Source organism: Enoplosus armatus, chromosome 4, assembly GCF_043641665.1.
Source record: "Enoplosus armatus isolate fEnoArm2 chromosome 4, fEnoArm2.hap1, whole genome shotgun sequence".
In the NCBI taxonomy this organism is placed as follows: Eukaryota; Metazoa; Chordata; class Actinopteri; order Centrarchiformes; family Enoplosidae; genus Enoplosus; species Enoplosus armatus.
The window spans coordinates 8,169,985-8,193,134 of NC_092183.1; the positions used below are offsets into that span (position 1 = coordinate 8,169,985).

The 23,150-nt window shown below is 41.7% G+C and overlaps 2 protein-coding genes across 2 annotated transcripts; one reads left to right on the top strand and one right to left on the bottom strand.

Annotated features, from left to right (window-relative positions):
* The first annotated feature begins 1,370 nt into the window (after window positions 1–1,370).
* On the top strand, window positions 1,371–5,628 carry snap29 (synaptosome associated protein 29). The gene is made up of 6 exons (XM_070904530.1): window positions 1,371–1,409; window positions 2,350–2,586; window positions 2,753–2,946; window positions 3,592–3,677; window positions 3,759–3,863; window positions 4,254–5,628. Exons 2-6 carry the CDS (start codon window positions 2,350–2,352, stop codon window positions 4,412–4,414), a joined length of 783 nt encoding a protein of 260 aa, XP_070760631.1. The 5' UTR covers window positions 1,371–1,409; the 3' UTR covers window positions 4,415–5,628.
* Window positions 5,629–9,870: 4,242 nt separating this feature from the next.
* Window positions 9,871–21,215, bottom strand: LOC139284735 (somatomedin-B and thrombospondin type-1 domain-containing protein). Its single transcript, XM_070905095.1, has 5 exons — window positions 20,966–21,215; window positions 13,310–13,495; window positions 12,795–12,885; window positions 10,424–10,582; window positions 9,871–9,976 (listed from the first exon to the last, which is right to left on the bottom strand). The coding sequence occupies exons 1-5, from the start codon at window positions 21,213–21,215 to the stop codon at window positions 9,871–9,873; spliced, it is 792 nt and encodes a 263-aa protein (XP_070761196.1).
* Window positions 21,216–23,150: the final 1,935 nt, after the last annotated feature.

A 23,150-nucleotide genomic window follows, 5' to 3' on the forward strand; every position in this document is an offset into this window, starting at 1 on the left:
ATGTTTTAATATTGAGTTTGGATCTTTGCTAGAGTCACACCAGTAATATCAGGAAACTTGCACAATTGGATTTGCACCTAACTACATTTGCCTGTATTCTGTTCCTACATTATCTGTCTTTTTCTCTACTGGGAATCAATAAAGTTTACTGTACGTTGCCATCAAGATGGGAACCACGTTGCTGCTATAACAATGGTATCATGACTCAGATATTTGTGATATTTGATATATTGCCACACTGTCACCTCACTTTAACTGAAAACTGGTCATTCCAACAAAAACACATTGAAACTGTACCATTCAAACAAACATAACCCATATGCTCCATAAAATATCATTACTAAGTGACAGTGTATTGATGATTGCCTCGATATGTTCCTGTATAGTTTATTTGATTCCACCAATTCTAAATATTACATTGCATTACCTAACCGAAACTAACTGATCTTCCTGTATTGGCAACAAAACATTAAAATTAAATTATATTTAGACCTTTAGACCATCCTTGCAACAGGTTAGTAACTGTCTATCATGCTAAACAGAGTGCATTGTGAACCCTTCTCTCTCATCTCCCTCGCTCTTCACTGTGTAAACCTGTTTGACTGCAGTGCTGATCGAGCCCGACCACTCTGTCTGTATGATGCAGTAACAGGCACCAAACAATAGCGACGCCACTTTCTTCTGCATTGCTCTCATCTTCTATTGCAGGGAAAACACTGTCGAGAAGACCCCGCTCCATGAGATTCATGACTACAGACCCGCACACACCTGTCAAATGTTAGCTTGGCTGTCATGTCAGTGATCAAAATAAGCCATCGTTTGTGCGGAAGCGGAGCTACACCCTGAACAACCCTGTTGCTTAGCGTTACTAACGTTAGCTAATTAATACAAATGTGTCTTTTGGTGCTCACTCGGTTTTCTCTTTTCTCACCTTTTCGACCGGTGCGGGACGATGAGTAGCTAAAGAGCGGGCCAGCGACAGAACTGTGTTGAAATAAAAGCCTCTAGTACCACCTCCCATTACAGACATGTTTACCCCTACATCAAACGAGCCCAATTCAGCGAGGATAGGAAACAGGCAAACAGCGGCAGCTGGCGCTGGCAAAGCCGCAGTACGGTAACTCAGCAGGGACAATCCTGACGAGAGCTGGCAGTACAGTAGTGGCATTGTATTTAACCATACAAATACTATTTGAACTTAAGTGACAAGTGAAGCAAAACACATTGTCGTCTAGTGTCATATTTATTTGCTTTTCTTTAACGGGTGAGTATGACCGTATGCGGGTTTTTTACGCAGGATTAGCCGTTGCGATAACAAGCAGCAACGTCACCAAAGTTACAGGAAGTGTTCAGTTGCTAACAGTCAGCTGACAGAGCAACAACAACGTCTACAGTTCCAACGATCTGAGGTTTGTCAGTTAATCTGGTTGTATCTATGATCTTTATAGTTTTATTTTAGATATAATCTGTTCTAAGAGAAGGAAACGACAATGTTTGCACAGCGCCGTCTTGTCTTGGCTTATGGGTGTGGTTATTTGGTTAAATAGCTGTCAATCCTCGTTAATTAACTAGCTAACGGTTGACTAGCTAGCCAACACCAGTTAGCTAGCTTTGAACTAACACTCGAAACACAAGTATAATTAGATATTGTAGCAATAATGTTAATTACTTTCCGCTAATACAACCCAGTAGTTGTAGTGGCAGATAGTGTCAAACATTTTGACAGACTTTCTCCATTGCTCAAAACTAGTTGTATTGTGTGGAAGTTGTAGCTAGCTGAAGCTAACAGGCTAAAGCTAGAGTTCATTTCTCTCAAAGTTGGAATACCATTTGCCGAATCAACATTTCAGCTGATTCTCATATGATCCGTAAAATTGTTTATTGTAGAGATACAACAAAGCATTATTTTTACCAATTGATATAACGTTAGCGTTAGTTAACTTATGTTATGCATTCTTTAACGTTATTCATTAACTTAGTAGTTTGCTAACCAGATAGTCTGTGAAATGTAAAAAGCTGATTAATGCAAGCTTCCAGAGCCCAAAAATAAAGTAAGTGGTAGTATTTCTTACCTGACAACCCAAACTACTGACCTACTTTTTCATTTGTAATGATATAATATGAAAAGCAACTCTTGACATTTGCGAGGCTGTATTAAGAATGTTTGATCAACAAATCAGTAAAGTTAATGATTATTAAAACTAGCTAATAGTTTAATTTTGTTCCAGAAATAGTATCTTGGCATCGCTTGAAGATGAAGATCATGAGATACAGTTGAAAGCTCTGGAAAAGGCTATTAGACGTTGAGTTAAGATTATTTTGTCAAAACACTGTCTGTCTGCTCCACAGATGGCCTACCCTAAATCCCACAACCCGTTTGCAGATGATGATGATGAGGAAGATTTTAAGCCTAAAAGCAGGGGGTTTGATGACGACCCCAGTGACAGTGGGATGAGTGAAGCAGAGAGGAGGCAGAAGTACCTCCAGCAGGAAGTGATGCGTACAGCTCAGTCTGCTGTGGACAGCAGTCACCGTTCCCTCGGCCTCATCTTTGAATCAGAGAAGATGGGTGTAGAAACTGCAGAGGTATGTCCCAACTAATCAGAAATACTTTATTGATCCCCGGGGGGAAATTACACAATCAGCTTTACTTTGGCACACAAGAATTTCCTTGTCTCTGAGAGGGTGACAGTCAACAAAAATAATTGTGAAAATAATAGTTTCTCTCATTCTCCTCTCTCTGTCGTTGTAGGAGCTGATGCGACAGGGTGAGGTTCTAAAGAGGACAGATAAGATGTTGGACAACATGGATCAGGACCTGAAAACCAGCCAGAAGCATATAAACGGTATCAAGAGTGTGTGGGGCGGCCTTGTCAATTACTTCAAGGGCAAGCCAGAGACAAAGCCACCACCTGAGCAGCCAAAGGCCTACCAGGCCAGTGACAGGTATTTAACATGATAAAAATTTTATGTTGCAATGTAGAGTACTCCTAACACCAACTGCTCAAATATACTTTGTTTGTCCTTTGCTCTCTAACTCAGTATGTTGGGTCAACAATAGAAAGGCCTCAGGCTCAGGTGTAGCAGTACTTCACCCTCCTAAGTTGACAGGAAATGGGCAGTATCTTCCTCTCCAAACCTTTTTTTAACAGTCAGTTATGTAGCAGACTCTGTGAATTATGGCAGACACAACTCTCTGTACCAGCTCATCTCCCCTGGCAGATATTTTATAGTCTCTATTCCTTTAGTATACCCTTGATATTGGTATATTTCTTCCAGTTGTAAGGGTAACCTCTTACCTAGAGTGTGAGACAAAGTCTAATGAAGAGTAAGTCACAGCCAGACAGACACGGTTGTGTTTAATATGACAACACCGGACAGGGCTCTGCTTCACATACGGATCGATTCTATGTATTTGAGATTTCTTGAGCCAGGTTGGAGATCATATTTTACAACAAAGCCATTATAAAGATGACTTAGAATTAGTGTTTGAGTAATGCTACCATAACATTTTTGCTGTAGCTATTTCCAGCTTCTCGTCATTGACTGTCTTTCACTAAATGGTTGAACAATGCTTATCTGATTCCTCAGATTACAGAACGCCATGTCCCACAGCAGAGAACATGAAGATAAGTACCAAGCCAGCCACCCCAACCTAAGAAAGTTGGATACAGGAGGTAAGAGTTTGCACAAGAACCTCAGTATGGCATAACCATACCACAGACTGGCTGCCATCATTTCTCATTTCAATGTTCCAGGATTTGGAGCTTCTGCATCAATAGATGACAGCTCATCTAGACAGAATGGATACTCTCAGAACAGACACCTCAGGGACGCTCACCAGACCCTCGACAAAAATTTAGGTAAAAAAAAAACATTTCTGTCAAATTCTCTTGTATTTCTACTTGATTATAATACAGTACAATGCAGTCACAAGAAAGGCACAAGGAGATGACATTAAAGCTTTTGGTAATGTTTAAATGATAATTCTATTGATTTTGCTAGGTATTGTAATTAACATTTTTGTATGACAAAATAAATGCAATTCACCTTACCTCAAGACACCTTTACAATGAAATGTTTTATTCTTTCAAAAGTATAACCATAGAATATCCATTGGAGAATCTAAAATAACAGTGTACTGTATATTCTGTGTTAGGTGTAAAATGTTATGTGTGATTATGTTTTTAAAAAGGTATTATCTGCTAATCCACAGTTTAAGTAATGTCTAATGTCCTTTGTGAATTACCTAGATGAGATGTGCGATGGCTTGAGTAGACTGAAGAACCTTGGACTTGGTCTCCAGTCTGAGATTGACGACCAGGACGACTCCCTTGATTCTCTGCTGAATAAAGTGGACAAGATGGACCTCAAGATCCACAACACAAACCAACAGATTAAAAACCTCAAATAAAACAAACACTTGGACTGACCTTATGGAGAAGAGACAAACAATGTCACCAGGTCATCCTCTCACGTGGCTCTCTATCCTGGCCTCTGTTGAATAAACTGTGTTCTTTGATTTTTATGGATTGAAACATGTAACTGGCAGATAAGCAAGTGAACACATTTTATCCATATTGTTTTCTTCTTGAATGACTGAAAGGTAATTTCTGTTTTAGATTTACGCACAGCTTTCCCCCAGCCACCTCACTGATTTATGTGCTTTGAAGGGAAGACTCTATTCCATGTCTGTGTATTAGATGTAAGGGACTCTGTCTGCTCCTTTTCTCCATCAAGCCCCACTGCACTTCTGTCTGAATGTAGTCTGTTGAATTTGCATTGGTTTGGGTGATTGGAGTATCAGTTTGATCAGTTTTTCTGGATCGTCAAAGACAAAGAGTTTTGGTCATCAGTCGGGCAAAACTGATGAATGGTTTGACAAATGAGGAAGCGCATTGAATTAATAATTTGTAAATGGACAAGAACATGGCATCTGTCTAAAACTGGAATGTTTTGTTTGTATGATTCATATGTCGGTGTGAACTCCTGGACCTGCTTCCACATATGTACAAAAAGACTTTGGATGTGCAGCTCAAGTCACTTTTGCCTTACATATACATTGTATGTACAGTAGACGAGCTTTTGGTTTTGTGCCATGATTCTTTCTCCACTGGTTCATCTGACCGTGAGATGCTTCACTTTGTTTGATTCTGTGACATATTTTTTTGAAGTCTTTTCATGTGATGTTCCCTAGCTTTATATGAATGGTTTATATTGAAAAACATTGTGTTGAATGCCACAGAATGTGTTTGAGTGAATGGTTGTACAGCATAAACAATGTGAACAAGCTCCCTTTGACTATAAACACTTTAAACCGAAGGAATATCTCTTTGGCCATAATCGTATATATCTTACCTGGGATACTTTAATGAGTAGATGAACCAAAACAAAATGTTATTCTAATAAAATTATCAGAAATTAGATAAATGAGGATTTATCACAAGGTTTAATTTTTGCCATTTATATCATGTATTCTAATCTAAACCACATACCCAAATAAAAACAGTTATAAGGGGAGTTTCAAGTCTTTTATACATTGTTTCTGTTAAAATGGAGCAGGAAGTCAAAATCACCACAAGGTGATGCCAAATTTCTAGGGTGGAATTTGAATGAGCTCCTGCAGGAAGATGTATGTATTGCGTATGTTAACACAGTATCTTTTTATGCATTGTGATATTTTTACTTGAAAGTAGAATAGGTGCCATTTTACAATCCGAGTACTGTGGAAAACTTCTTACATATATTTCAAAACTCTGTACGCTCTTCTCAAAGAAAAGTCTCAAACATCAAAATAGAAATTATTAAGTGAATTTAGTTTTAGCCAAAGCTCACATTTCATATAGTTCATATTTTACTGCAATTACAATACACCAAATGCTGTGAAATATTCTGTCTGGTAATGATGATCAGTCCTTAAAAACAAGATGACTGATGATTGTTTTTTTGTTTTTTTAATATGATCATCATAGGATGCGTGTGGCTCTGTTGTGTACCAGCTGTGCTGCTGTGTGTGGCTCGGGTCCTCATGTCGAGGTGTCTATTCATTATCATTCCTCTGTGTTGGACCAGCTGCTCCTACAGAGGCCCTCATTAGGATGACTTGCTAATTACAGTACACACTTCCCAAAAACACATAAATATACAACACTGGGGCAACACAGAGGGGAAAATGGGGTACCAACTACCCAGGGCCCCAAGCTGAGAGAGGCCCCTGCATGTCTGAACTAGAAGGTGTTTTTGCAAGTTCTCAAGCATGTGTTTGTAGGTATTTAATATTTTATTTATTTTATTTTTATTTGGCTTGGTTGAATGCTGCACAACCACCAACAAACTCTCTCAACAATAGGCAGTGATTTGAATGGGAGGCTACTGGTTAGGACATTATCTGATTAGCACTATCAACAGTGTCCAAAAAACATATTTCATGTAGGGAGAGTCCATTAATTGATCAGTAAATGAATGTATCGGGCTGTGTTTGAGTTGTGGGTGGACGCAGATGGCAGTGGTGGTGAAGGGGTGTATAGGGCAGATAATTCCAAGCTACAACCTTTCACTTTAACACAGAAAATGTGACTCCTCCTATTGCACATGTGGTGTACACACAAACAAACAAGTAAACAAGGTAGATGGAAACACAGAGTGGCAGGTAATCACAGCATCATCTACACATCTGGAGAGGATCAAGGATGTTCCAGTAGACAAAGCAATGAGTCGTACAGATAAATCAAGGAGATGCACCCAGTTGGAGGGAATATTTTTGTAGCTGCAGGATGGAAAAGTCTCAAGTTTGTTAAGTGTTTTACTTGCTTTTGTGACTCAAATGGAATCATGTAAAAACAATGTGATTAAGATGCACAAACTGGGACTACGGATAACTATGCTGCTGAAGGGATCTCAGGTGGAGGTGGCACCGCACGTCCACCGACACCACCAATAAACGGAAGTCACCCCTAGGTTCTTTCCCTTCACGCCATCCGTGGGGGCCGGGAGGGCTTTGAACAGCTGTCTTGTCAAAAGCAAACAGTGGCCGTGCTGTGACAAAGGCTGCCGGTGCTGGAATGCCCCCCTTTTCAGCGGGCGTAATCCCAGAACACACTGCTGTCGGAGCCCATCAGGCACTGGGCCAGAGATGGGCCTTCCTGCCCTTTGGAAAGCGGGTTAGCAGCAGAGGCAGGGCAGCCAGGGGGGTAAAGCCTGCTTCAGAGGGGATGGACGGTCAGGCTGACAGCACTCTATTGCCACTGTTGTAGTAAGAGAAAATAAAGAGTTGTGCTGACGGAGGGGAGTTTGGTAGGGAGCTGGGGAGAGGGAGGAGGGAGGGAGGAGTACAGAGAAAGGGGGGAGGGTGGCTGGAGAGATTAATGGAGGAGGTAAAGTTCAAGTGCCTCTGAGATGAAACACATGGAAGTCGCCAGGAGTATGAATTTTTCTCAAAGGACTAATGTGGGAAGTGTTGATTTGTTATATCTTGGGTCGTCTCGTTTTCCACAAACACACAAGTTTTCAAATTTTTCAGACAAAAAATGCTCTTCGTTCATAAAGACGATGAGTGGCCTTTAACATTTTCTCAACTTAAAACCTAAATAGGTGCCATATGTAATGTTTACATCCTCAAATCCATCCTTTACCTCACCTTTCCTGTGCTGAGTCTCATTACCTTCCTGCTTACACCCCTGCTTGTGATGAAGGGATATACTGTACACTAAGTAGCCTGTCTAATAAGCAATGAAATGGATACATCAGTGGGTTTTGCACAAGGCGAGATAATATGGAAAACATTACAAGGTTCTGACACTGCGGTTTTACAGATATTATTTGTGTGACATGTGGTTGGCAAATGTTTAGAAACTGTCTTCAAGGGCAAGGAGCAATGGCTTTATAAACAACTTTCAGGGTCAGAGTCAAGGTTTAGACATCCCCTCCTCCATGTTCAGTTAACTAGTCCATACATCACATGAAGGAGGAGGCGAACCGGCTTTCAAATTGTCCAGAGCTGCTGTAAAAACAAAAAAATGTGAGTGACAGATGTATTTTCAGATGATGTAAGTTGTCCAGTGTCTCAGGTCTCGTGTTAAGCCTGTCCACACATCATCTCTGGCAGTTACATCACAAAAACAAACCCCAAATTAAAACACCAAGGATTATACACATTAGTGGTCTTTTTGCTTGTCGTCATCCCGTTTACACCGCTGGAACAAAAAAATGCAAAGAATGCAACAAAAATATGTTGATGGGTACATGTTTGCATTAAGTTACGTATGTTCAACGGCGCTCGTCTTTTAACTGCGAAGTGCTGCATGTAAACACTGGTCAAAGTGAGGGATATACTTAGCATTGCTGTGCTCATAGTAGTAATTTGCAGAGGGGAGAAGTCAGAAATGCTAATGGTGGTCTGTGTAAAACACACTCTTCCAAGTGTTGCTTAATCTAAATGCAATGATCCAATGAAATACCCACATTAGAACATATGACAAGAGGGGGAGAAATGACAGTATAGTTGTTTATTTTCGCTAATGGACAGTGTACAGAATATGCTGTGCTGCACTAATAAAATCATCACTTGTTTTATAATAAATAAACACACAAACACAGACACAGACACGGGAGAGAAAGAGAAAGTCTCAGCTTTCCAGAGAGAAAAGCCCTTTACTGGGACTACACTTGTCCTTTTCTTAAACCAGCAGTACAAGAGATGCGGGAAGGCGTACTGAGTCAGTTGACTGACTCCTGTTTTTAAGTCAAGATGGTGACACTGTGGCAGTTTCTTTTAAAGAAAACACCACGTCTGTAAAGACAACAAGGGCAGAGAAGAACAAGAAGAGCAGATGCAGGAGCTGTGGGGAGTGCTGGGAGGAGATTCTGTTAATTAATAAAATGGGAGTAACATGGCTGTGTGTGATAGTTTTATTGGATGATACTTTGATGAATAGGATTTCTGAGCCGGGCAGGGAGTGAGAGAAAACATAGTTATAACGCAATTATTCTAAGTCTTGGACACGGAGGACAGAGAGAACCACAGTGAAATTCTCTTAAATGGCTCTTTTTCCTCTCCAACAATATTAGTCCTGAACAGATGGGACTGATTTCAGCTATGAGTCACTTTAAAATACTAGAAACATCAGTGACCATCAGAGGAGGCAGACACGAAAGAGGAAGCTTGAAGGGAGACGAAGACACAAATCTCATCACCTGAGAATCAATACCTGATATTCAACTTGACTTGCTGGTATAAATGTTTTTGTTGAACAGAAATAATAATAGGAACAAAACTGTAAAACACAGATATATTGACTCAATGATTCTAGCAATGGATACAATTTGGATGAACCAGTTTTCAGCATCTCCAACCAGCAGGTGATTTATGACTCTTTGGATTGGGGCTTAAACTGGGTGCAGCAACTGCTGTTTGGTGTTTAAACTGTTGGATACAAATAAGTGTAGCTATATAGACACATATACATAACACATACACAATCAAAAGTAGAAAATGTATAAAGCAAAATAATATATTTATATATTTATACATTATGCATTAACAAATGCACTTGCATTGATGGAGGTAGATAGCAAAGATTCAGAGGTAAAAAGGCATATAGATGTTGCTGTGCTTTGGAGGAGAATAAGTACATAATGTGGCTGTAAAATCTGAAGTTATATGCAAGAATTTCTGTGTGCTTAGCAATAGTACAGTACAGAGTATGAGGTGATAGGAAAAAGTGGCAGGATGCTGCTGATCTCCTTGATTTACCCATCCAGTAATCTGGATCGCAGGGGTCTGGCTTGGCTGGCATGGCTCTCCACATTTAGCAGGAGGTGTTGCGGGAAATCTTGTCCCTGCATACGGATGTCTGGGGTTTGCATGTCGGCTCACACAAAGAGCACAGAGTAGGGAGGACACCGGCAGCCCTCCGAAGACGACTCCCGCACCCAGGAACCATGACAGCCCGGGACAGAAGCTGCTGCCCAGAACGTTCTAGGAAGAAAAGGATCATATCAGGCATGAAGCAGTTCGTGACAATAAGGGAAAAGGAGTTTAAAACACTAGGAAAATTCTTCACAGATTGATTCAGACTTATGCTGTACTTTACATATTTGTGAAGTTGCTAATTGCACAACTAACAAAAAAAATTACATAATAAATATCTTTGTTATATTTGCAGTACAAAGTATTACACCATCAGCATTGTGGAAGGTGTTTCCCTTCTTTCAGAGGCAGCTGCTACTTGATCCCATAGACATCCATTAATTAAGCTAAGCTAAGCTCATCATTCAGCCTAGTTCCTTTAAGTGTCTAGCTCATGGGCTCTTCACTTACTGGTTGCTGACAGGGGAAAATAAATTGTTCATTCCCTCTCCCTTTACACCCCTGGAGTGTAATGGTTGAACATATCTTTAGTTTTCTTTTGGTTGTTTGGTTTACCTGGTGCTCTCTAGGCCGTCGCCTCCACAGCGGTCTGACTTCGACATGGCATCACTCTGACACTCTGCACAGACCAGCCTCTCTCTCACCAGCTGAGCACTCCACAGTTTGAGTTTACACGCTGCACTGGCCTGTTTCACCCGCAGGTACACACAGTAACTGCAAGCACAGAGACATAATAGTAAAGACAAAATAACTGACTCAATTTCACTTACATTTGTTTCTTAAATCTGGCAAAATACAGGGGTCAAAAAGTCAAATCACACATTTTTGGGTTCATAAACCTATTGACGTAATCTTGTAAGAACTAAACAGGATGCTCTGTAGCCAAGACCTCAACATCTAATATTTTGTTCTTATCATTCACTCACATATACCACTGCAACATCAACAACAAACCAAGCAAATGGAAAACGTCCAGATGAAGACACAAAGAGACAAGTTTAAACTCTCTTAAAAACGGCACATCCCCTTTTCCCTTCCCTTGAAGTAGTTCAAGAGTAAAAAGCCATCCAATGTGGCTTGATTGATAAAAAGCCAAGTGGTGACCCAACCCAGCAAGCTGTTCTTGATCACGACTATAACAAAAAGACAAAAGACAAATCAAACTTCCCGATAAGAGATTTGCTCCATCTGAAGGAGATCCAGCAGTGCCATGGTCACCTGCAGTATCCTAATATCAACACAGCTCAGCCTGTGTACTGGAAACAATAATAAAGTCTTGTTTTTCTGCTCACTGTGTTCTCTGGCAGGCACTTTGAACTTCTGCACTATTTATTTTGTCTCTGATTCAGTCAGCTATGACAAAACACCATCCCCAGTGTGGTGGTTTGTCAAGAAAACATAAATCTGCAGTTTTTTTCCTCAGAGTGATTCTTGAAGACATTGTCCACCAGTAACAATGGCCAAATATATATATTTTAAGCTCAAGCAGTATTAATTAATTAAATTCTGATTTGTTGCGATCTAAGTGTTCATGCATGCAATTTGAAGACAGCTTTGCTACAAAGCAAACAAGCAAATGTAAATAAAAAGAAGTGAACAAGGTAGAGAAAGTGGAGAAAACATAATCACTTATGTTTGATGGATTCTATCAGCAATTTTTGTTAGTATATAATGAAGTTCTAACACATTCAGTACATGCCCACATTGCAGAAGGGGGGTTTCCTTACGTTTGTCCCTGTAAATCCCAGTTCATACCACTAAAAATGCTGTACTATAAAAACACACAATACAGTTATGTCTTCATTCCTGACAGATATTAGCACAGATCTGTGTTCAGCCATAATAGCCTCCTGGCAACTTCCACATCTTTGTGAAATATTATTCATACAGATAATGTCACAGATGTAACTAGAGATCCAAAGACAACTACTGATCATCGTTTCACGTCATTTTAACCCCTCGTTTCCTGGGTCAATTTCCATAACAACACCAGGGACATATCGGGGCACCAGATGTCTGTGTGAAATCACTGTGTGTCGCCCACGCCGAATGGCTCACATTTATGAATAATGTGCTTCCAATCCCTTGATGCTTTGTATTTCAGTCAAAACAAAGGTATCCAATGTCCATTTTAATCAGCGTAAAAGGCTGTGGGCTGTCAGGAAACCAGCCATGATTTTATTCCCTGGTGTCTGATTTTTCCAGCTCTGAGAACATCTGCAATCAGCTCAGATCAAAGATGACATGTATGCAGGGAGGGTTTGCCTTTTACATGGATTATGGTAGCCTTATCAGTAAAGGTCAGCTCATGATGCAAGTATTTGATGACGGTGTTCATGTTACACAGTCAAAGCAATTTCAAGGCTCGGCGTGCTATGGCAACCTCGGCCTTGGTCTGTACTCCCTAATCTATTGGAGCACAACGTTGATCTTAAAGTGACCTTTGAAACTAAGGAAAAGCCGAAGAAAAACTGATATGAAACAGAAGTAAAATCCAGCTTCGTATATCAGAGAAGTTGAAATGCACCTTTGGAGCTGGAACAAAAGAACTTTATGCCAAAATAAGAGAGCTAACATTTGAACGTTTTCTTATGTAAAATGATTGCTGACAAAAAAAGGCATAGCATATTGTTGGTTATAATTGTAGACATGTGTAAGAGTTGTGCTTTTAAGGATAGTATCAAATCTTTTGAAATATGGAGGAATACATTTCACGCAAAATGCATAGATAGCATTTTTGAAATAAAGCTCCTCAGTTGCTACAAAATCTCAGTCTCTGCTCCACACACTTCTGCTGTAATTACCCCCTCTCTGCATCGATGGCACATGAAAGCCAGCGCTACAGACGAAAACAAAGTGGGCTGGCTGGGTCAGTCGTGAGCAGTCGACTGTGTGTTTGTTTGCAGTCTTATAATAGAGGCCTTACCTGGCCTTCTCCTCCTTCATCAGCATGTGTGGTCGCCTCCAAGGGTCCTTGAAGTTCCTCTTGAAAGAATCAGGCAGGATCTTTGCCACCTCTGCAGGTCAGGTGTGAGGGTGAAAAGGTGGAAATGAAAGAGGCAACAATCATGTCAGATAAGCTCTTGTTTCCACTGAAGAGTATCTTTTTTTTAAATGACAGAAAAGTCAGAGGAAGTATAAACATCCCACATTTCATCTGTAGCAGCTCATCCCATGACTCAAAATGACTCAGTGTATCAAATGACTCAAAGTGGCGTACTCAGTTTTCCTTGGAAATCTCCTACTTGGAGAAGCGTTTATCTGTGTGTGTGTGTGTGTGTGTGTGTGTGTGTGTGTGTGTGTGTGTGTGTGTGTGGTGTTGTATTACTGGCAAAGTGATTCAATGGTAAAGAGCATCACTGAGTTATTTGAAATAGTGCAGCTGGAGATAAGGCCTCAGAACAGATGTGTAGGGGCACGTATAAAAGGTCATGTTCCCACCTTTCGCAGTGCTGCATATGGCGTTGTTTCCAAAGCATCCTCGGCGCTGTTTGAGGTCAGGACAGGGCGTGCCTCCGTTTCTAGGGGGCACAGACACTTGCCGACTCCTTTCTGTGCTGCCAACTCCACATGGAGATGTGCATGATGACCAGGGACCCCATGATCCCACCACACAGTCAATGGCTGCTAGGGAAGCAGGAAGACAGGGAGATCAGCTGGGGGTTTTAGATAAAAACGTCAGGAGAAAAACATTAAGTCCAAAGATGGGCGAAGAGTCGTAAAATATGAATGAGGAAAAATAGAAAGAGCATCTGGGGTCTCTTGTAGTGATTTTAGGTTGCTTTCGGTTTTCTCAGTGTTACAAGCAGAGAAGGTCAAGTACGAGAAGGAAACACAGATGAGCTCTCTCCAGCTGTGCTGTTACAACAAATGCTCTAATTCTGAAAAATGAATGGATCTTTACCCCAGAGGCAGTTGTAAACTTTCCCCTAATCTTTGCTGTCATGCCTAACTGCATGGCTGAAAATTGTGCGCTGCAACACACACCCATTTACTCAGGTAGGTGGGTGGCAAACGAGTGACTGGGTCATTACCATCTACTAATGTCAGACTGGCCAAACCCCAGACTCAGGAAGTCTGTGACCCAGGTCATATGTGGGAGCCATTTAAATAAGGGGCTAATTTTACATCCTGTTCACTCTGGTTTCTCTCTACCCTACACTTAAACACACGCACACACAAATACAGCACACCACATAGACACAGCAGCAGCAGCAATCAGGCTCCCTGTTCAGTAGCCTGATTTAGCCAATTACATCAGGCTAAGAGGAAACCGTATTAGTTAGATGGCTGCTCTGATCAAAGCCAAGAGTCTCCAGCAGTAATCAAGCCTCGTCCAACACAGAGATTTAATAGCAGCAGACATTCAACAGCCTTGTTTTAGGGAGGAAAGGCCCACACCACACACAAATTAATAAATGCAAACATGTACATTTACACCAGAATACTTTACTCAAAAGGCCTGATATTGGTGTGGAGCGTCTTTGTAGACAATAAAAGTTTAATACAATGAGAGCAGGTGCACACAGCTTGAAGCTATTGGATGTTCTTGGGGAAATTATAGGGAGGGAGGGGATAAATATACCATAACTGAATCTAATCCTCCCTCGCCATCTAATCTACCTCACTCTGTCTTTATAATACACGCTCACAGCACAGTACAATGCTGCAAGTGAATAAGTATGTGTGTGTGAACAGGAGAAAGAGAAAGAGAGAGCTTTCAAGGTGCCGCCTGTTCAGTTCATTCCCATGGTCCTGTTGGGGTTTTGGAGGGGGGGTGGCTGTCTCAGTGACACAGCCGATCCACAAAGCCACTGTGGAATCTCTGCATTCCTGCACATTAGTGCTGCCCACCTGACACTCGCCTTTCCCAGATCACCACACACATACACACACATCGAAAACAATTTCTTTCAGATTAAACCCACCCACTTGGGCTTGTTCCACCTTAAGTCATCACCCTAACACACCCGGATACACATTACCCCGTGTAGACTTGTAGAGTGACATGAACTTTCTTGAAAGAACACAGAGGGGCGTGATCGAATCAGACACCGCAGCCATATCAACTTCCTACTCTTGCCTCCTCCACCTCTTCTTATCCTTACTCCTGTCTCCTCGCCTTTCCTTCCCTGTTCTGCATCCTCTGACGTTCACAGGGGCAGTTTTTATGTTGCTGTTTTTCTTTCACATAGTGGGGAAAAAAACAAGCAAGCAAGGCATTCGAGGTCTTTACTACAGAGGGTGTGCAATGAAACCGATAGGGTCAGGGAGTTCCCGCACCCGAGGGGAAATAGGGCTATTAACCTTCTGATCGACACCAACATACACACTAACAGGACAGGACTAAATCTGGGAGTCACAGCCTGTTGGCCCCAAGCCACCAGAGGTCAAAAGGCAATTACCAAACTGTGGTGGTCCCCCGCTCTGTTTCTGGTACCACCAGTGCGGCAGTCCCACCACCCACATGATAACCCTGCTGACAGTCTGACACAGCCTGACCCACAGAGCTTACAGCCACCGTTGTCCCCTGTCCCCATTGTTGACGAGAAAGTCCCCAGTTGGAAAGCCTGCCACCACCTCTGACCTCTGACCCCAATACAGGAAACAAATGGCACTCGTCAGCATGTTCAGCTTTTGTCTTTTTGTGATCTGATATTTTTACAAAGTGTTTTTCAAGTGCTTTAAAGTTTAAATGTTTCCCCTCAAAGAAGACTTCTATAATTAAACAAAGAGAGTGTTTTATCTGCGACTGACTTTATATCTGTCTTCTCTAATCTTTTGGAGCACAAGGTTAACGCTAGAGTGACCTTTGAAACACTGAAAATACCATCTACAGAATCTGCTAAACTTAAAGGCCCTTAAAACATATTTTCTCAATCAGCTTCTTACTATAAATGAAGGGATCCTACATGAACACACACCTTTCTGCCAAAATCAAAACCATTTTTGTTATTTCACCTGAGAGATTTCTCTGTTTCTTTTGTGCTCTTTTCACCAGTTTGGAGTGAGTGGGTATAAGTTGGAAGTCACATATTTCTATGCACCGTGCAGGATTTAGCAGCATTTGAATCAAAATCTCAAAATAGTTGGTGGTTCCTGCGCCACCGTCAATTAAATCTGATCTGATCAAATCTGATCTAAGCTTGAGAGTAATAGGACTTTGCAGAGTCTGAGGCAGTATGGCTGATTTCCCTGGCAGATGGCAGAGCTTCAGACAAACGCCACTAACTGAATCCAACAACTGAATGTGTATCCAACATCAGCACTTTTATCTCCCGACTTGTCGGCCAATCTCCAGTCACACTTGATACAGTGAGATAATAGCGTACTATCTGGCTTTTCAGATTGGCATTCATTTGCTTTTTCTTTCACTCTCCCTGAATTCTGCTTCCATTTTAGGGTTTCATAACAAAAGAGTTATCAGACCTGCCCGCCCAATTTGCTTTATCTTCTTCTCCCTTTATCACTTTGTCCTACACTCTCTCTTGTTCTTTCTCCCCCATCTGTCTCCTTTTTTTGGTCCTCTTTTTCACACTCCCACCCCCTCTATCCACCCCCCATCTCCTCTCTGATGGGACCCAGATGTCCAGTTGCTCTGGAGGCCCATTGCACCCCAAAAACCTCCCAAGCCAACCTCCCTCCCATGTAGAGAACTGGGCCTTGGTCCCATCAGATGAGCCTTATAATGTTTGTCAACACAAGGAATAACCATAAGCCTGCTAATAGGGGTGAAGGACACGGGACTGAGCCCTAATAACAGGTTAGCACATAAATGTTTCCTGTAGACACCTTGAAAAGAGGAGCCAAACAAACCAACTAATTAAAAGGATTCATTACAAACACAGCTGAGACAGCTTTTCTGTTAAAATTGCAGGACCTAAGAAGAAGACCTTCTGAATACTGACTCCATGTCCTAACAACAATACAACAACAAAAAGAAATGAAACAAAATATGTGCTCTTGTCAGTGGAAGGTTCACCTGCTACCTTCAAAAACAAAGTGAACTAATTCACAGAGTTGTGGCAACATCAAAAGTGGGTACTCTAGTGTGGAAGCTTGCACGAATAACTCAGTTGCAAAAATGTATTTGAAAATTGTGGACAGCTGGTCCCCCCCTTTTAGGCAGAGAATACCTCATCAACATCATAAGTTAGACAAATGCCTTCGGGGAATAATAAAGATGACTGATCCTGAATTGCACTCAAAACAACACAATGTGTTTTGCTCACTTTAACCAAACTAAGAGTCTCCAGCCATGCTAGCAGCCCCGTGAGGCTGTACATAAACACAGCGGTGCTTCAAGTTAAATGCTAGCAGCATACAAACATGCTCACCATAACAATGCAAACATACTGATGCCTATCTGGTATATTTACCATGTTCATCGTTTTAGTTTAGCTCGTCAGCATGCTAACATTTGCTAAATAGAACAGAAAATACAGCCGAGGCTGACCTGATGGTGTCGCTAAAGGAAAATTCAAGGGATCACCAACATTATTACACAGGGACATGAATGTGTGAACCAAATTCCATGCTAATCCATCCAGTAGTTGTTGAGAGATTTCACTCAAAACTACAAATGTCAACCTGCTGCTGGCGCTAGAGGAAAAGTCAAGGGAACTCATCAAGTAGATGATGAGTTATTTCAGTCAAGACAGAGCAACATTGTCAACCATAGAGAATGTATTGTATCTAAATAAAGCAATTGTTCTTAAAGGGCTGGTTCACCCAAATAAAAATATAAAAGATTTGCTCATTACGTTACGCTTACGTTACCTTGCAATCCAAGAAGCAATGTCAGTGCTACTTAAGAAAGTTCCTATGAAAAGTGTTGACACCCTTCATGTTCAAAATGAAGAGGCCAGCTGAAGGACATCAAGTATATGAGTTCCGGGAGAAACTGGACGATAAGGTGTTTGTCCCAAAAACTACAGCAGCTGGCCCGTTTCAGCCAGGCATGGTAAAAACATTCACAACTCATAGTGGTTAAGGAAACAACATGTGGGATGCAAGGAAGAAAAAGAGGGAGTGAACATAGATGGAAAGAAGCAAACATCATGGCATGACAGCATACCGCGGTGCACCCTAAAGGAAAGAAGTGAGAAGCAGAAGTGCCGTCAGGAGAGACAGATGAGCAAACCTCTGGTGTATCTGAGGCAGAGGCTACAACATGTCTTCCTGCTGAAGTGAGAACTACCAGACGCCACAGCAGGAGAGGAGAGGAGCTGCCCCTACCATCCTCCTGAGGGCCGGCATCATCTCTAGAGTCAATGAAGAGGAATGAGCAATCAGAGACGTACTGTAGGGCTGTGATGTACCAAAGATACTCCTACAACAGGAGACAACTCCCCTATTGGATTTCTAACACTGTACATGCAGCATCATTCATTACTGATGTTCTGTCAACAACCCTTAGTGTCCTCTAGTAATAGCATAGCAAGGTGAAGAAAGAGAAAGTTTATCCAGTCAAAAATGTCTCATAAGCCTAATTAAAGAAGCAACAATTGAGGCTGCATTGAATTCTGATATACTGAATCTTCAGTCAGTGCAGAAATATGCATCTTCCCTGCCTCTCCCATGATGCATTTCTCCCTGTAAGTTTCAAAATAAGGTCTCTTTCTTAGGGACTTAGACTTAAAGACTTGTCAGACCACAATGAGTGGATCAAAATGGGCCCAGAAATACTTGGCACATCACTTCAAGTTATTTCACTGTATGCGTTGTACAGAGGATTTCTTTTTCCTTTGCACCGCCGACTCCACTTGTTTTAAGTAAATACCTCACAGCTCTCAACAGAGTAATGGAAACATTAAGTGCACAGGAACATCCTCCACACAATCAAAAGAGCTTCAAGTGTTTGTGTCCAAGTGGTGTAAACTGTCTGCCGTTTGTTTCTGTCTCTCCTCTGATGTCACCCACTCCAAGCTCTTTGCTCGGCTGCAGCTGACACGACTAAATTACAGACTGTGACAGACAGTACACAGACAGACTCCTTGATGCGTTACAGAGCTGCAGGATCAGGATCAGATAAAGTGTAATGTGGATTAGAAAACATCGGGACACTTTGATGGAACTGAGCCAAACCACAAACTTCGTGTTTATACTGTAAAGATGCTCAGGTTGCAGAGGGAGGAAGTCAAGGTGCTTTTCCCAGCATCACTCGACGCTCACTGATCCATACAGCATTTAAAGGTCAAAGCCAAGTTGACATAATTTTCTTGTTCAGATTCACGGTGCTAAAAATCCTCATCCGACACGTGATCGAAACGATGCACATGGCAGCCGTTAGCTGACCTCTGAGGGACCAGCTGCTGTTGAACACTACAGTGATGACTCAACACTGACCTGAGGTGCTTTCCTGTGCTTATTCTGTTAAGTTTCAGCTTGGCAGGCGCATGGGATGGATCAGGTGATGCCTGGACTGCACTCAGCTGGCTGCTGGATGGTAAATGCTGTCTCTACATGGCTCTTTGACTGATTGGTGGATAAAAAACACAAAATGAGATTTGTGTCTGCAATATTTCTTCCTATGTGTAGTTTTAGTTGCTAGTAGCCACGCCTCTGCTGTTAGCAACATGGCAGAATGTATTAATTTATACTGATAAAGCCTCACTGCAAGAACCCTCTTTTTCCATGCACATCTAATGTTTTGGCCCATTTACCGGTCTAGAAGTCACATTTAATTTACATTACAGGCAAACCTTTCTAGCATTTAACATAATGCAGTTGGAATTGTAGATTGATTAGAAAAGTCTGCAATACGTGACCACATGACAGAAACACCACTCTAACCAAAATAAAAGCAGACATGATGCTTGTCTCAAGTACATTTAAAGACTTCAGACTTAAGTAGATTTTATTTCTATACAATCTGTACAACATACAGACTGATTTTCACTGAAATTCTACAGATTTTATACTGAAAGGAAGGGACCCTCAAGTTGTAAAAATGCATTAAAATGTCAATTAACTAAAACTATATGCTTTACAAAAGGCTAGTTGTAATGTAAAGCATACAAGTGTTGCAGGAAATTGATTTTTTAAAATAACTGCAGTAGTATAACATGCTGCAGCGATTAACAGGTGGTTCAGCTATCTTTGCAGTAAACAGTGAGGTCGAACAAAGTGTATTACAGCTTCCATCAGTACTTTTGTACACACTTTTAAGTGATTAATTCAAGTCTGGATCAGGCAGCCTGTTCACATCACAGCACAGATACAACACTGAAACAAAGGTTCACTATGTATACACCAAATGTGCCTAAATAGAGGGATAGTTGCAGGGTTTTAAGTGCTCTTTGACTTGTATGACTGACCCTGCAGGTGATTGTTAAGGTGCACTTAAGACATGGGTCACACTCTGAGTGTATCTATACACAAATAATCACTCCTCGTGAACTTGGGATGTTTCGACATACTGTAAGAGCTGCCTCTGTCCCATCCGAGACACAGCTCTACTGTAATCCTGACCATCTTTGGCCGTCTGTTCCCATGGTGTCCATTCCCTAATTTGTCCATATATAGCAGCAGCCAGGATGATGAGGGAAGAGGTTATCCACAGTCACATTTTAAGGATTTTGTGAACAATTAACCTTGAGCTCGTGATTCAAAGCGCAGTTTATTCTTTCGCAGTTGAAGAAGAGACTGCCATGCTGGTTTGTGACTCCACTTTCCAACCACTTCACGGCCAGGTCGTGCAACTTGCAGCTTTAATGGTCAAGGGTCAACCCTGCAAACTCAAAAACACATACACACAACCTGCTGTTGAAGACAGGAGATACCCCTCCAAGTCTCCACTACAAATGGTCACCTCTGGCTGGTCACCTAAAACAAATAGCCTTAATGGGCGCACTAGAGACAGCTACGTGTAGTATGTCTCACTGTCTCCATGTCACCTCAATGCCAGCCATCTCTGGCTCAAACTGGTCAACAATTAACAACAGGCGTCACTGGACAGGGCACAGTTGGAATCCACATAAAATCTGCACAGTATAGGTGTTTATTTCCCCCAAACTTTGAGCTTTAAAGCCTTAAAAGCACCATCAAGTTATCTGATGTCAAATTTCAGCGACCAGGATAGAACAAGCAACTCACCAGATATTTGGCACACGCGCTGATAGTCCTCGCAGCAGTCTCCGGTTTTCTGACAGTAGGTATCACAGTAGCACACTGTTTTTCTCTTGCTGTACTCAAAACATTCGTTGTTCCGGCCGGTGCAGCAGTTTGGGCTCTCCCTTTCCCTGCAGCCCGCTTCGGCCTGTGGAACAATCCCCCCGCAGAAAAACGCGAAGTATCCACAAACGACAAACCCAAGACGCGCTGAGCTCCATCCATGCGCTCCCATGACGGACACTTTTCTGGGTCCACTTGCTCCACACTCACACACACTCCGCTGGTGTATGTGTCACTTGTTGTTCTTGTATGTTGCTTTAACCTGAATTATATTATAAGGACACTTGTATTTTCTATATAAAATCCAAATCCAGGGTAACTTTGGCATTGACACCTACACGAACAACTCATGCGTAAAAGTGGAGCCTGTGTGCTCACCAGCTCCCCTCTATCCGTCTGCCGGACACCGCCCCTTAGAGCTACTGTTGGTTATTAGGAAATACGTACAGTACCAACCTCTCTCTCTCCCTCTCTCTCTCTCTCTCTCTCTCTCTCTCTCCTGCTCGCTTGGTTGTGCAATTTGCAACTCAACAAATGAGTGGTATTACACAATGTCTTATTATTCTCTCAGAGGGCGTTGGACCACCTCTGCTGCTGAGATACAAGTAAGATGCAAATCAAGAAGATGTTCATTTTTTGGGAAAGACTGCCAAAGCACACAAAATAAGCCCCAATGGAGGTCTTTATAGTGACTTGCACCGCTGCACCAAAGCTGAAACCAAAAACATCCAAAGGAAGGAATCCAAAAGATTAGCTACACACAAGCGGAAGGATATCTGTGAAATGCGTCTAAACCCGTCTAGATCAGTTTAAATTCAGCACCACGGACAGCGGCGCAGCCACTTAATATCAAAATGAGTAAATATAACTGAAGTTTCCATGAAAATAAGATTCAGCCAACAGCTACTGCGCAAAGTGACGAGAGGTGCAGCAACAGAATGATCTCTGCTCATCCCGTAGCACTAAGAGCATCCACCCTTTTGACTGGAGAACAATAACATTACTTACCCTTCACTGGTTCTGAGTGAATGGAGGCTCTCGGGGAGAAACTCAGTAATGGTGGATACTGTAAAAGGGCATCAGCACGAGAAAGACACAAGACAGTCGCCATTGTTGTAATTATTAATATTCAAATCTCCTACTTCAGTTAAAGAAGCAATTTCAGAGGTCTGTGGAAAACTACTAGATCAAAAGTACTGTAAATGTTCTACTTCACATTGTATTGCATAAGCAAATATTAGTACTACATTCTCATGTTGTGTTTGATGCATTACTCTGCGAGAAGCATTCTGTATTAATAATAATAAAGGATAAGGATTTGCTGGTTTAATTGCTGTTTAAAGGCCTATTGGTTATTTAAACTTTAACATAGGAGCTCATTGTAGGAAGTCTGCAAAGTAATCAACAAAAGCCACGAGATAATGGGATACAATATAGAGTGATGGTTCCCAACTTGGGGGTCCGGACCCCCCATGGGGTCCCAAACTAAATCTAAAGGGTCACTAGATAATTAAAGGTATGAGGAAGAGAATATATGTTACAAGGAGGACACTGCTTCTTAAGTGTAAATCTTAAGAGGTTGCATACCAGGGTTTAAGTCATTCCAGCTATAAAATGTAGTGGAACTATGTACTTCATTGAATGTACTTTGTTAATTTCCACCTCTGAGTATTTGTACCCTACATGTTGGGCAGAAAGTGAAGCTATAAAGTCACTGTTGGACTCCTCTCCTCTCTAGAGTTCAAAGATGATCTCAAGGCCTGAGCTGTGTGGATAATGTCTGTGATGATGATGATGATGATGATGATGATGATGAGAGATTTTTGGGCAATTCTGGACCAATCGTCTCTCCAGCAGCAGAGAGGAGGGGGAGGAGGAGGAGGAGGGAGTGATGATGTTCAAATGAAGGGAGGTTGGTAGGTTCTTTGACCCTTCTCATAAAGCCCTATTGTACAGATATGAAGAGAGAGCAGGCCTCTCTCATCAGCGTGTGTGTGTGTGTGTGTGTGTGTGTGTGTGTGTGTGTGTGTGTGTGTGTGTGTGCCAGAGCAGTAGGGAAGGAGAGATTCACAGATGTGTTTGAGGCTCTGGCAACAGCTCCACCTAC